The sequence below is a fragment of the Arvicanthis niloticus genome, chromosome 17, assembly GCF_011762505.2.
Source record: "Arvicanthis niloticus isolate mArvNil1 chromosome 17, mArvNil1.pat.X, whole genome shotgun sequence".
NCBI lineage: Eukaryota > Metazoa > Chordata > Mammalia > Rodentia > Muridae > Arvicanthis > Arvicanthis niloticus.
In genome coordinates, this window is record NC_047674.1 from 24,967,047 (window position 1) to 24,982,373 (window position 15,327).

General features: G+C 42.7%; 1 protein-coding gene across 3 annotated transcripts; it reads right to left on the reverse strand.

The window, feature by feature from the left end:
• Window positions 1-1,692: 1,692 nt before the first annotated feature.
• Window positions 1,693-15,322, reverse strand: C17H2orf49 (chromosome 17 C2orf49 homolog). 3 transcript variants are annotated; one of them, XM_076914950.1, is made up of 6 exons: window positions 14,489-15,322; window positions 13,772-13,920; window positions 11,568-11,734; window positions 10,966-11,001; window positions 6,318-6,693; window positions 1,693-4,518 (listed from the first exon to the last, which is right to left on the reverse strand). In XM_076914950.1, the coding sequence occupies exons 1-6, from the start codon at window positions 14,547-14,549 to the stop codon at window positions 4,462-4,464; spliced, it is 846 nt and encodes a 281-aa protein (XP_076771065.1). In that variant the 5' UTR covers window positions 14,550-15,322; the 3' UTR covers window positions 1,693-4,461. The 3 variants fall into 3 exon arrangements, with proteins under 3 accessions (XP_076771065.1, XP_034377956.1, XP_034377957.1); XM_034522065.2 differs by lacking the exons at window positions 13,772-13,920; window positions 14,489-15,322 and adding an exon at window positions 13,510-13,669; XM_034522066.2 differs by lacking the exons at window positions 10,966-11,001; window positions 13,772-13,920; window positions 14,489-15,322 and adding an exon at window positions 13,510-13,668.
• Between the last annotated feature and the right edge of the window lie 5 nt (window positions 15,323-15,327).

The window sequence follows — 15,327 nt, forward strand, 5'->3', positions numbered from 1 at the left end:
AGTCCTGAGGTATTCTGGCAAAAACCATGGCTGCTTTCTGCCTTTGTCCTAAGAATCTGCCTGAGGCTAAACTGTTAAGTCCTAGGTTAACTTCCTTGATGAAGGAGATTTCAAGACATGGACTGCTCTGAGCTCCATCACATGGTTATTAGAATTCACTCTACTCAGAACAACTGAGGCAAAATGATATATAACTTGTGGAGAAAGAGAGCATCGAGAAATTTAATGTTGGAGCTAAGGCTTGAGAGGAAAGAGATAAAGGCCTCGATCAAAATGGAGTAAAGGAATGAGAGCCCACAGGGAAAGCCCACTCCAAGGCACGTGTCTAAATTGGGGGCAAAAAAAAAAAGGTCTAAGGAATTTTTTGTTCCTAAAAGGCACCAGCAAAAGGAAGCTGCAGCAAATGTGATTCTGTGTGGTTCGACTCCACTGCAAGCAGGACGCTGAACCTGTCGGTGTTGTCCATGTGGTGCTGGCAACAAAGTCAGGAAGGATGCGCAAGCAGAGAGGCTGTGTCATCTTCCTCCATGGTTAAGGAGAACCTCTAAGGGCAGGGCTGTGTCGGAGAGAGCCTGCATGGAGGCCTTGAAGGGCCATTTTGTGAAGCTGTGAAAGTGAAGCCTGGGTTGAGCTGGAGACGCCAAGGGGTTGAAGATGCCAGAGCCATGAGACATCTGCCCAGAAGAGTTGCACAGGGAGTGGAACCAGCCGGGGAGAGAGAATGTTTCAGGCAGCAAAGCTAACAGGGTGGAGCCATCTAAAGCCTTTGATATCACATGAGCAGCTTCAGTCTTTGGAATTTACCCTGCTGGATTCTGGTCTTGCTGTGGATCAGTGTTTTCTCACTATGCCCCACTCCTTCCTTTGGGAATGGTAATGTATATCCTGTGGCACTGTATGTTGGAAGGATGCAATTTGCTTTTTTTTTTTTTTTTCAATTTTATATGGGTTACAATGCAGAGATTGCCTTGGTCTAAGAAGAGAGTTGGACTCTTTAACTGTGCCAAGACTGTTCAGAGTATTTCTGAAGTTGGACAAACTGCATTTCTGGACTATGATATAAAAGGCTACAGGCTCATGAGGGCCAGGGAGTTGAATGTGCTAATTTGAATGAGAGTGGAGGCCACCGGTTCACATATTTGAACACTTGGGCCTCAGCTGGTAGAACTGTTTGGGGTGGGATTAGGTAGCATGGCCTTGTCAGAGGAGGTATGTCACACTGAGGTTTCTAAAAACTGTCTGTCTGCCTTATGGTTGTGTCTCAGGATGTTAGCTCCAACACATGCCTGCCTGCCTATCATTGTGTCTCACTGTGGCTGGCATGAACTCTAACCCTCTGCAACAATAAGCCTTCTTCTAAAATAGCCTTGGCCAATGTATCTCATCACACAACAGAAGAAACAGACAGGGCCATTAGGACCATATTGCCTTGCTGGAAGAAGGATGTCAGTGCTTTGTCCCATGTATTACTTAGAAACACTTGGGGATGCACATCCTCATATCAATCAAGATATCTTAAACATGACATCACTAACTGCTCTCTAGATCACAAAAGGAAACCCAATTGGGCTGCTTGAATGTGGATAAGATTATGCCACCCATGGCACTTTTTGAACCAGTTTCTTCAGTCACATAAGTTATAAGAATATATTTTCATTTTATTTGTATTGCAAATGATAGGCCTCCTCAAGATAGTTTTATTCAGTTTATTTAAATAAGGACAAGGCTACTTAAAAGACTATACATACAAAAAATGTACATTACAAGGTCAACCTTTTCTATACTGAATTATAAAACTTACACAAGCATTTAATAAAAGCACACTTAAAAACATGTTGTCCAATTAGTAGCCTCTCAACAATGCTCAAATTCCACAGTAGTAAGTACAGAACGCTCTTACATATGGGGATGATTTAATCTACTGGCAGTTTTACTTAATGTAAGTTTTTAAAAGGTCATTGCTGTTGAATGAGTCTCTATGTCAGTTTTAGAACTGTCTCTCAAACTTAAGTCAACCAAAACAGAATTTCAAATGAAAATTTCAATTCTGAAGAATTTCAATACCAGCAAATACAGCCTTAAGGCAGTAGTGAAACCCTCTTCCAAGTGTCTGGCAGATGCCTAACCTAATAAGGCTACTCTGGGAAACTATGCTGCTGTGACAGCCTTTGGGAAGCAATTTAGTGTCCTGGTGCTACAGGATTCCAGACTGTAGAATCCACACAGTAGTCTATGCCCCCTTCAGATGTAAGAGGATTGGGGTCAGACTATCTTTACTCCTTAGTGAAGAGAGTAAGGTCACAGACACAATACAATCTGCAGATCTAAGTCTGAAGCTTAGACCTAGAGAAGAGAGGAAGGAGAGTGGGAAAGAGACCAGAATATACAAAGTAGGAAAAAAAGGAATGAGGCTGACCTGCCATTGGTCGATGTGGTGCCTTTTGTACCTCAAGAGCTTCCTACTGCCTCTAATGCCATTCATTTGCCCAACCCAAGATTAAGAATAGCTTGCCTCACTGGGATACAGAATCAAAAGCAACACTACCAACCGCATATATGACTGAGTAAACTTACTCCAGAACCCTTCACTACTCTCATCGAGTCCTTCTAACCCAAACTGAAACACTACTTCAGAACAACACTCCCAGTGCTGCTGCTCCAGATTCCCAGTACTTGGTATGCTTCATCACACGGAGGAAGCCAGTTCCATGATCCCTTCAGGAGGCATGGCGATCCGTGATGGAGGCACTACGTAATACACAGTGCATGGGTCAATGCTTCTCCACTTCTCAAAATCAAGACAGCTCAATATTATGCTGCTATGTGAGTGTAGATGCTGAATGTTCATAGTATAAACTTCAATTTGAAGCAACAATGTTACACAGTTCAGCTGTTATTACCAACCTACTCTGTAAGTTAAATATACAAATTAAAAATTAATTTCACTGAATAACTAAAAATAAGTTCCCACTGACTTAAAACTGTCAAACGGCTAACTCTCTCCTTAAAGAGAGAAAGGCCGGTGGAAGCAGAGCGGTCAACTGAATATAAAGTACACTGTGTCGTTCTACTCTAAAGGCTGTGCTTCTAAAATCCACCTCAACGATTACATACAGGAGCACAGTTCCTGTCAATAGTATCAGCTTACCAACCCTGCAGATACAATGTATTTAAACTGTTAATGTAGCATCAACAATTCATGCAACACTTAATATCATAAATTTTGTCTTATGTGTACAAATTTAGTCTGGAAAAAAAAAAGCAGAACGCTTAAAAACTACAGGGTTGATGGCTAAGAACAGTACTTACCTGCAAGGCTGAGTTATTTTTTTTTGTAAGGCTATTCTGATAAACTTAAATGGTTGTTTTAACAAATCAAAGAAAGGCGATGCCCCTAAGGCATACCAACAAGGCAAACCAACAATTTGAAGATTATACATGGAAAAAAGTATGAAGTATCTTTTTCTCGTAGTTAGAAATATAAAGGAAGGAGCAGACACTAGAAGTCACAAACGTAAAGCAAACAGTATTTTCTCATTTGCCTGCATTATACAAGTGGATAACGCTACCTGTACAAAAATAAAAAGACTATCACTTAACCCTGCATGGGACAGCCCTGCAGGAAGCTGTATTACAGCACATGAACCACTTCAGCAAGGAGTCCACTTTCTGCTGCACACTACAGTGAATCCCAACTCCAGCGTCCTGACAACGACGACTGCCTACTCCACAGCTTACTGATAAACACCACCACCACCACCACCACCACCACCACCACCACCACCACCACATGTTCTGGATTTTCTTAGGTCTAGAATTCTAGGACCCATCATTCCCAAACTTTCTGACATGGAGTACCGACTCTAACATGATCACCCAGCCTGAAGACTTTGAAATCAGTTTAAAAAGATAAAGCTCATACAAGAAATAGCTCAACTCACAGTGAGAACTCAAGCCGCATAAGAAAAGAGCAGGCAGGGCCCCTGTAAGACAGGACCATTCTAAAGACATAGCAGCTTTTGCCACTGAGAGAGAGGGATGGCAAGCCCTGACTTCCCTTCTGCCTTCTGTGGGACAAAGTGGCACACATAATGGAAGAGCAGAAAGCTTTTCCATCAACACGATCAACACACTTTTCTTGGCAAACCCTTCAAAATGCAGGTGGTCATATTTACCACAATACTGTGAACTGCTATATGCTTCTGCTTGGGAAAAAAATTTACAGAGGATGTATACAAAGCTGTGTTTTAAAAAGAAATTCTTCCCTAACTGGGACATGAGAGTCAAGACACTGTAAGAAAGGGAAGAAGAAATAGAGGGAGGGAGAGAAGGGAAAGATTCGTTTTTCCAAACCTATTTTAAACCTCAAGAAAACCCCACAGTATTCAGGCCCTCTGTAAGTACTGTGGACTCATTTGCAAACTGCGGCTGCAGCTCTATTTACATTTTGGAGGCTTCCCTTCATGGCCATGTAACATGCTGTATCTTCCTCTTTGCTTCTGGAGGCTTCAGGTGATTCTAGAAGACAGGAACAGAAACAATTTCTAACAGCAGATGCCTCAGAACAGCTCAAATGAACACCCAGCCAAGGCCAGCTACAGGTCCCCCAGAGGAAGAGCACTGCTGCCCTCTGGTGGGAATGGTGCTCAGATTATAAAGTAAGTCTCCTAGCTCCCATCTGTCTGGTCTGTGGTTCTCAAATGTTCTACACCAAAATCATTTACACAACACACACATACACACACATACACACACATACACACACACACACACACACACACACACACCCCTGAACCGAAGCAGAAACTACAGAAGGTAGAGGGAATGTCCATCTCTTGGCTTTCTAGAAGCACCTAGTCCACCTCCCTCCCTGATATCATCTCTAAACTTCATGAGACATGTTCACTAAATATTTACATTTCTAAGGTAATAACTATCTATATGTATCTACATGTATATACAAAGTTCATGGTTGTATAAATACATATGCCTCAAAGGCTCATGCCTCATTGTAGTAGTATTTCAGATATAGACTATTATTTTTTCTTTTTTTTTTAAATTAGTTTAAAACATTTTGCTTATTTATTTATTTATTTAATGTGAGTACACTGTCACTGTCTTCAGACACACCAGGAGAGGACATCGGATCCCAGTACAGATGGTTGTGATCCACTATGTGGTTGCTGGGAATTGAACTTAGGACCTCTGGAAGAGCAGCCAGTGCTCTTAACTGCTGAGCCACCTATCCAGCCCTGGATTATTCTCTTTTCATCCCACATTCTCCTCTCTCTCACAAAAGTGGTTAAAATAAGTATGTAAGCAGATTAGTGTCCAGCATATGCTCTGTAATAAAAGTACAGTCTGGCTACTTAGCTGGAAAAGACATGCAATTGTGACATATGAAATTCAAGCATCAATATGCTTAAAACAGCAGAACACACATATGTAAGCGATTCCTCTTAGAATTCCCCTATTCTTCCAAAGTTAAGTAATTTAGTGTTAAGGGAAGAGTAGATTCTAAGGTAGGTTTAGGCCAAGTACAAACAGACTTAAGGCCTAGGCCCAAATGCTACTTATAAAATATTTATAAAATGTGTTGCACCAGACAATAGCATTCTGGGCCTCACCTACAAAGGAATATTTAGGTTTTTGATTCCAAGATGGAAAGAGAAAATTTTAGGAAATCTGCCTTTCTGCTTTCATTTAACATAGAAAGAAATTTAGTGAACTTTCAAAAACAATAATCATTGTAAATTTTTAAATTCCAGGATTCAAATATACAAGCTATGGGACATAAAAACCCACTGCAGTTCCAGGGCAGCAGGCAGGCATTGTGGGTTGTAGAGTCAGGTAGGGGCATGCGTTCTCTTCCCAGCAGTGTCCACCCACCCTGGAACAGCACTTACTGAACTATGGAAACCTCACCCTCTGCTCCACAGCCTGGCTCAGCCAGGGTTTCACACTGTACTGCTTTGGAATCCCTACTGGAGTAGACTGGGAAGGCTGCAGAGCTGGTTAGGTGAGGTAGCATCCCGTTCAGAGTATCCACTAAGCCTTCCCTGCTGCATGACTGGACTCAGGGTGATCCTTTATACCAGTATAGTATGGAAAGGGTGCCAGCTTAACTATCAAAATTCCATTATAGTTTGACATGGAGCCAAATTTTAAACTCTATACTGTTTTCAGATCATAACCCACTAAAGGAATCAGGCCTGTCTCTAGCACCCTATCCACCCCCAAAGCACAGCCAGCTGACCTGGGGCTACAGGGCGAATGCTCAGCGCTATGCTCAATATGGAAGTCACCCCCACACTTACTGTGGCCTCTGCCTCTTCCTTAGGAGCAGCCCGCTTTAATTTCACAGGAGTAGTTCCAACAGGGGACAGAGGTGGTGACTTCACTGGACCCGAAGGACTTTTCCTATGCGTTAAGTCATGGTTCTGTTTACTGTCATTATTATTGTGCTCCATTTTATTGTTCACAGGCAAATTGGAAAACAGAACTAGAGGTGAAATCCTGGAAGAGGAATTCAGTGATTTCTGAGAGGTCTCCCTGCTGGAGCCTGTCTGGGCAGGAGGCTTGAGCCGGGCATCTGCTCCGTTCTCCGTCCTTTTCACTTTGATGCTTGTGCTTGTTGAGCTCCCGTCGAACACGATGAGGGGTCTCTTCCTTAATCCATCTACAGCACTACTCCTGAAAGCAGAGAGACTCTTGTAATGCACCACACAGGCTGGCAGATCAATAAGCAGCAAGGTTTAGTAAACGGACTACGGTAAAGAAAATAATTGGAAATAAGACTCCCAGGCCCAAAGAAACAATTTTCTAGTGCCTTAAAGTACAAAATATTTACTTATAAGAAATTTCATTTTTTATTTATAATGAGACCTCCGTCATAGTCTTGGGAGTGTAAATGCTTGGTCCCCAGTAGGCGGTGCTGTTTGGGCAGTTAGTAGTGGTGGCCTTTCTAGAGGAGTACTTCAATGGGGGAGGGCTATGAGAGTTCAAAGGTCCCTGCCATTCCTAGTTTGTTCTCTATTTCTTGCTTGCAGTTCAAGATGGAAGCTCACAACTATCTACTGCTGGCTGCCATGATTGCGTGTCAAATGGACTCATTGCTCTGGATTAAGGGAAAAATCCCATCATAAACCCAAATAAACCCTTCTGTCTATAAACTGCCTTGATCTTAGTATTTTATCAAAGAAATAAGAAATAACTAATATAAATACTAATTAGCTCATAATAAAAAAGAGCAGCTCATTAGTACTGCTATCCTGACCATGTGATCACAGCCAATTCTTATTTTACAAGAGAAACTACAAGACAGTTCCAAGACTCCCACAGCAGTAGTCCACAAACAACAAAGCAAAACCCTATTGTAGTCATCAAGTGTCTCCAGGGTCTGGACACTTTCTCATCAGTGATTAAAATATCTACATAATTGTAATCATGGGATTTGATGAGTCTTTGAAAGATATAGAAAACTTATGAAAAATATAGAAAGTTTTTATGACCCCTAGACCTGAGCAAAGAATGCAGGTTCACTAGTCCCAAGGAATTAAGATTTTCACTAGTCCCAGATTAAGATTTCAGGCCTTCACTGCCCCAGGATACATTCCAGGAGGAGTACATTATCCCTGAGTCAGAGGACACTTGCTGGATTAACATTCCTCAGACCTCAGGGAAGAGAACCCACCTGTGGGTGGGGAAGGCCCAAAGCAGGAAGACACATTCCTGACCACAAAGAAAGATGCAAGTCATCTGGGTGGTCCCAGGAACTGGCTGACCACAAGATAAGCGGTTGGGCAAGGTTACAACCTTACAAAAGATAAGTGTATAAGATGTTTTCCGCATGACCCTGACTAAATTTGGGTTGGGACCTTTTAAGACTTTTCACTATTTTTATGTTATGTTTCCTTAGTTACCCCCTCGCCCCCCTGGTTTGAGGTTTTCTCCTATACAAGCCCAGCCATTCATTCTTTGTCAATTCCTCTGCCCCTGCGTGGGATACAAATTGACCATCAGTCAACTGATCCCGAAACATGCCTCATGCTGTTGCATCAAGAATGGTGTCTTGTGAGTTATTGGGTGGCTGCGAATTTCTGAGGGAGGTCCTCCCTTGGGGGGGGGGGTCTTACATCTTCATACCCATTGGTTAACTGGTACATCTCACTGCTCCAAAGCATGGCCTGAACATTGCAGGTAATTGTGAATATGTATAGATTTAAACATGCATAAGCACAGAAAGCATAGAATAAAAACAAGGGATAGAAGATTAGCAATAGTGACTGGCATAAGGGACTGGATGGAGTTGGAAGGACTGAGCACTGCTCTAGGTGAATCACTGAGGGAGGGATGAGTGAACGTGAAGGCTGAGACTGTGAAGACTTTCAGTAAGCCAATGTATTGTTTATAAAACAAACATACGCTATAAACCCGCTGTAAATTAAGTCCATGGTGCTCACAGACCAAAGGAGCATGTTTGTACTGTGAAACACAGCCTCCATCTTCACTCAAGCGTTGAGGCCTCCATGCCCACCTCATCTTTGGTCAGTTACATCATCTGAGGGAGGGCATGCAGTATGTGGCCACAAGGCTCTAGTGCAGTGGTTCTCAACCTTCTTAATGCTCTGACCCTTTAAATAGTTCCTCATGTCGTGGTGATCCCCAATCACAAAATTTTGTCTTTTGCTACTTAACTAATTTTGCTACTCTTGTGAATTGTAATGTAAATATCTGTGTTTTCTGATGGTCTTGGGCAACCCCTGTGAAAGGGTCATTTGACCCCCCAAGGGGTCAGGACTCACAGGATGGGAACCACCAGCTTAAAGACTTGTGCCATTTGGAGGTTGCTCTCTCTGCTTCCTGTTTGGGGTTTGAGATATGATCTCTCAGCTGTTCCTGACACTCTGCCTAGGGCTTGCTACAATGCTTCCCCACTGTGATTGTGATGGGCTTTTATCCCCCTGGACCCATAAGCCAAATAAACTCTTCCTTCCATAAGCTGCCTTGGCCATGATGCTTCATCACAGCAGTAGAAAATGTAACTAATATACTGTGTCTCACCTTGGGCTAGTTATAACATTCCTCTGGATCAATGTTTCTCCATAGAAAAAAATAAGGAGTTCACCAAAACAGGATACTTTTAGATAATTTCAACTATAATGCTCTGGTTCAAGATTCAAATTATAAAACTCTGTGTGTGTGTGTGTGTGTGTGTGTGTGTGTGTGTGTGTTCACAAGCAGCACTGGGGGTTGGGAGTCCTGTAGTGCTGGCATCAAACCCAGACCGTGCACACCATCTAGGTAAGTGATCTATAACTGAGCTTCAAACCTCAATCTCCAAATTGCAGATTTTTTTTTTTTTTTTTTCCCCGAGACAGGGTTTCTCTGTGTAGTCCTGGCTGTCCTGGAACTCACTCTGTAGACCAGGCTGTCCTGGAACTCAGAAATCCGTCTGCCTCTGCCTCCCAAGTGCTGGGATTAAAGGTGTGTGCCACCACCGCCCGGCTGCAGGTTCTTAAAATAAAGCCAAAGATCTTTTCTACACAATCCACAGGGACTATGATCAGCACCGAACGCTTGGCTTATTACTAGGAAAAGTGCTGGAATGTGCTAATGATACTGCCTGAACTTAAGGACCTCAACAAATAAATAAAATGAAAGGTGTATGTAACATAACTCAGAGGCTTGTGAAAGTTAGCACTAATGTCCAGCCCATATTAATACATAATCATTCCTGATCAAAGGCAAGACATTTGTACTTCCTTTCCAAAAGACTAAGAGCACACATATACTCGACTATATTCACCTATTCACGTTTCCAATCACCTCAGTTAAGAGACTCACAAGAGATGAAAGCCACTGGTCAACCTTCTCCTATGGCCTCTAGCGCACTGTCTACAACAGTGCCTGTGAACAGAAGACCCAAGTAACTGACCAATACCACCACTAGTACAACCAACATTCAGGGATCTTAGAATGTCATCCTCACAACATAGTCAACAACATTCACTAATCAAATGTGATTTTCTTTTTAAAATAATTTGATTAGTTTTCTGAAATTTAGGAATCTTTTAAGAATTAGATGACTGTGCTAATTATCTAAGTAATTATCTAAGTAACACTCTTCATTTTCACATTAGTCAAAGAGCTTAAGATCTTACCTGACTCATCTTTTTTCCTCAAAAGTCAACAAATTCTATTGGTTCTACCTACAAATACATCTAGACCTAAGCCCATCAAACCCCTTAGTCAGAAATATCATTTACTGCCTGGACTATAGCACAGCCTTCCCCTCCCCTCGTCCTCCCTTCTTTTCTTCTTCTCATTCTTCTTTTAACTCTGTATTGATTCTTTGTGAGTTCCCCATCATGCACCTCAATTCTACTAATCTCCCTGTCCCTCTGGATTTGCCCTTGCAACCTCCTTAACAAAAGAAAAATGAATAAAATAAAAACAGAACATAACAACAAAATCTCATTATGGAAGCTGTAGTATACCCTTCTGTCAAAACATCTTTAGTGCAAATGTTCACTGCAACGAGTCACTGGTCTGGTTCAAGGCCCCTGGCTTCTGCTACTCTGTCAATACTAAATCCTCACTGGGACTCCTCTCAGATATCCAGTTGTTGCCCTGTGTCATGGAGATCCTGTAGCTTTGGAGCTACAGAACCAGTCCATTCACACGCTCCGGCAGTTCATAGATGGGGCAGATGCTGAGCTGGGCCAAATCAAAGCTCTGGATCTGGAACTGGGAGGTATCTAAGCTGGTCAGCCTGCCAGTTCTCCAGCACCCTCACCAACAGGGCAAACTCGACAGCACTGCTCTGACTGGCTTACCCAATGATATAGTGCCAAGGGGCAGGGCCAGCTCTCCCTCTCTCATGCCTTTGGGACTGGCTTACCCAAGCCCCTGCCACCAGGGCCAGCTCTATCTACTACAGCACACCATCTCTGAAAGTCCTACCTTAAGTTACTTCTTGGTTCAGCAAGGAGAGTGATCCTGTTAAAAACAAACAAACAAACAACAACAACAAAAAAATCCGCCATCGTGTGGGGCCATCGATGTCTCAAAACCTCCTCATAGTTTCTCAACTCAGAGTAAAGGCAAACCCTCAAAATTCACATGCTTCACTTGTTCCCACAATCCCAAGTTCATTCACAGTAGGTGTTTTACCTCTCTGTCTCCAACCCTGGACTGACACGTGACAGACACATTGCTGACCCAGACTATCTCAGGGTGGAATATAGGACACACCTCTACTTCTTACAGTTCTTTCTACTAAAATGCCATTCTGCAGTCAAGTAGCTGCTGGCTGTTTTATCATTATCCCTCCATGATTCACCTGTCTCCTTAGCATTTACCTCTGCTCATTAGAGCATGCACTCGATTTGATTAAGTTTCTCTCAACTAAAGCATGGAAAAGGGGGTGTCAGCATCACCCACAATCATAGTACTTGGTGCTCATCAACAGTGAACAAATAAATTTTACCTGGTGGGAAAAAAACCAAAAACCAAAAACCCTTTTAGTCACAAAGGATTAGATTATCAACCACAAAGAAAATTACCTTTTGGTCTCATTTTTCACTTCATGGTGCTCTCTTTTCTTCTCCATCATCTTCCCCCATCTATTCTTTGGCAAATCCCTCTGAGGCAACGGTATGGCGTGCTGGACGTAAAGGTCAGTGAGGTTGTCTTTGTTTACTCTTACATCATTTTCAACAGCTATGTTCTTCTGTGTGAAAGAAAACAAAAATAACTTCAAAACAACGACTTTCATTTAAAAGCTACCTATCCACGTAATGTGGTGAAAGCATTATGCTTAAGTAAATTATAAAGCTATTTTCATAATCACATAAGAGTCAAACTGTATTATTAGATAGGGTATTAAAGACCCATTAAACTCTATAAAGTTCAGCTTCATTTTAGAGTGGCTACGTGCCCTCGCTGAGAGGACTACGGCCTGTAACTGCTGGCTAGGTCCAGAAGTAGAGAACCGTTACCACCGTGCCCTCACTACCTTCTTAATCTAAATAAAAATGGGACATTGCCTAATAAAAACATATTGAAAAAGAAAAGCAGCAAATTCTGTAAGCTACTGAGTTGGAGGATACCTATGGTCAGATTGGTGGGGTAGGCTCTCAGTCTCATTTTGTATCTTATTTCTCATGTTTCTTTTAATGTGGTGGGTACTTGCATTTTGTTTTGGTGCTGGTGTCTGAACCAAGTGCCTTAGGTATGCCAAGCACTGGCTTTACTATGGAGACCCCATTTACCCAAAAACACACAAACATACACACACACACAGCATTACTGCAGAAGGAAACTTAACTCTCCATTCTGATGACAGTATCAGTATACCATTAGTAGTCTGTTCCACCCCATTTTGACCATGTGGTTGGATTCACAGGCCAACCACATATGCCTAAATAACTTATTCTCTCTCATATTGCAGTTCCCTCTCAACATCTTGGAGCGCAATAATGCAAAACACACAGGAAAAACTGGGGATGCACATGCTTTGTAAAAATGGACCCCCCCCCCCCCATACCCAACAAAACAATGCCAGCTGTTTAGCTTGACTTCATTTTTAAGTTGTTGAATCGTCTTATTCCTCTTTCATACTGTATATTGCTGGCATTCAACTTGCATTTACTCCGAGCTGGGAATATCTGAATACTCTTGGACAACATTTTCAGAGGGTATCACTTGCTTGGATAGCTTAAAAGTGTCGTCCTTGGGCCATCAGCAAGAACTGGTTAAAATGCAGTATCAGGGCACATATGGAACCTACTTAATGAGAAGCTGCTGATGGGGCTCAATAGTATGTTTTAGTAAGCCTCTGATAATCCTGGTGTAATTAAAAGCTTGAGAACCACCGGTTAAAAGTCATTATTAAAATAGTGATAGCGAACTTCAAGAAATTAGAGAAAGATGTGGTACTGAGGGGGTAGAAAAACCACATAGAAAACAAAACGTGCCACATAAAAAACTCTAGAGACACTTTCAGCAATTTTGTCATTTTAAAGAAAACACCACGCTTTTCTTTTATGAATTGCTATTATCTTAAGTCATACCGCCGGGGCGGACACAAGCACCACCTGGAAAGCTAAGTTCTCCAAACGGTGACTGTGTCCTGTTAATGATCTTAGGAAGTAGGTCCATCTCTCTAGGACTTATTTGAATGTCTCTAAGAGAGGCGAGAAGCTACCTAACAGACTATTTCTCTGATGTTTTGGATCCAGCCCTGACTGCCCTCCCGGTCTGTTCCTAGTCTATCTCTTCCGCAGGCCGTTGCTTGCACACAGGCAGCGGAGGTTGTCTGAGACACCCTTTCCGAGTTATTGAGGATTTCCCGGGGATTACAGTCACTCTCAGGAGGTTTCCATTGGGGATCAAGAGAGGCAAGCCCCATCGGATCAGTGTGGGCGGGGAGCAGCCACAAGCCTCCCGCAGGCCTGCCTGTCCTCCCGGCTTCCCGGCTTCCTCGGTCGGGCCCGAGCGCCCCACCTGCTCCAGGGTAAGGAGGAGGAACTCCTGGGACAGCAGCTCAGGATGCAGCAGCAGCTCCGCGTCCGTGCAGCTGCGACCGCCCACATCCCCCGCCATGGTTGTCTCCAGGAGACCCCGGCCGGCTACCCACAAGACTCTGCGGCAGAAGCGTTGCGGAAGTGACGTACGGGGGCGTGACTCTGGTGTCACTCAGCGCGCCGGAGTCGCGATGCCTTTCACAGAGGGTAGAGTTCGTGGCTGGCAGATTTGGGTGACGCACCTCAGCCAAGAGGACGAACCGAGATGGAGAGCGGAGGGGTGTCCTGCCCCGGCCGCGCCGGAAGCACGGAAGGCTAAGCAACGCGAGCTGGCCGCCATTGGTCTGCCTCCAGTGACGTCCCTTGGCAGAGGCCTCAGGGATTCTCCCGACTGCTTGGAAAGACAGAATCAACCAAGAGGGCAGACAACTGTGACCCCAATTGGCATTGTCATGTCTGAAGTCATCCTTCTTTTCGCTTTTTACAATGTCTCAATCGTTTATTGTCTGATCTCACTTCTACATAAAGTAAGCCCAAATAACACTCTCTAATCCCCTCTCCTCAGACATAATAAAATATTGTTCCCTGGAAAGATACTTTAAACCGGCCAGCTCACGTGTGGGAAATAATAACCAGCAGAGAAAGTAGTAGCGACAGTCCAGCGACTGTTACACAGTTATTCCTCAGATCAGCCTGATGTGCAACTAGAATGCTTGTTTCTTCCATAGGGAAAATGAGCCATAGGATAATTGGAGATCACAGACTGACAGTGGCGAAGAACCAAGTAAACTGCCTCTGCTCTTACTAATAATTACAATGAAGTAACGGGTCTTTAACTTTAACAAAATATTGTAGGCCTCAACTATGTTCTAATATTTGTGTGAGAAATCTGTTCTTTTTCATCATTCATAGGAGACAGAGTCCTCAAGGTTTGCACATTAAAAAGTTGTACTTCTTACCTGTTTTGAGAGTGTAGTTCGTATGCTTTATAATGTGTCTTTTTTTTGGAAACTGTTGCATTGTCTATGAAAATATACTGTTAGGAGGCTACCAAAAATATGCTTGAAAGAGTACTGAAAAATAAATGAGATGTTAAATTAGGAATAAGAGACATCTTGTAAAAATTTCCAGTTGTTTATGTGATACTTTGGGGGTAGAAGCAATTTCAGAACTGGGAGGAAATTTTAAAGTTAGTGCTTAAAAAATATTCAATCCAGTGCTTTTATTTTTGTGTCTGGGAAGCTGATCTAAGTGACCTTCCCTGGAGGTCTTAAAGCTGGGCCAATTGTTCTCAAATGGGATTGAGTGCCTTTACTTTGTAACATTATTGTGCTATTATCTATTCAAATTAACCTTTATATTGTCATGTAATAATGAGTCTGGCGTGGATGGCATCATTGATTCTTTCCTTCACTAGAAGGTTATATTAGTTGCTAAAGCAGCTGTTTTGCAGGGAACTTGAATTTGCAACCAAATAGTTTTCACTGGGTGAGTTGAACTGGTCTCACACAGGTTCCTTCAGGAAACTACTGAAGAATAATCAGAATAAGGATTATACATGAGGCATGTGTACTTGTGAAGCTCTGAGAGATATTAGAAAGTTATTGATCATAGAATTCAAAGAAGGGACGGGGGGCAGTTTTAAAGTGGCCCAGCCATGGATTATTCCCACGTTCACTGAGGACATACTTCCTCTCCCTTAGAGCTTTTTATCTCTGAGATGAAATTATATTTGTCTCACCATGTTGTAAGGATTGCACCTAAAATATGTCAAATGCCTCTCCAGTTACTTCCACAT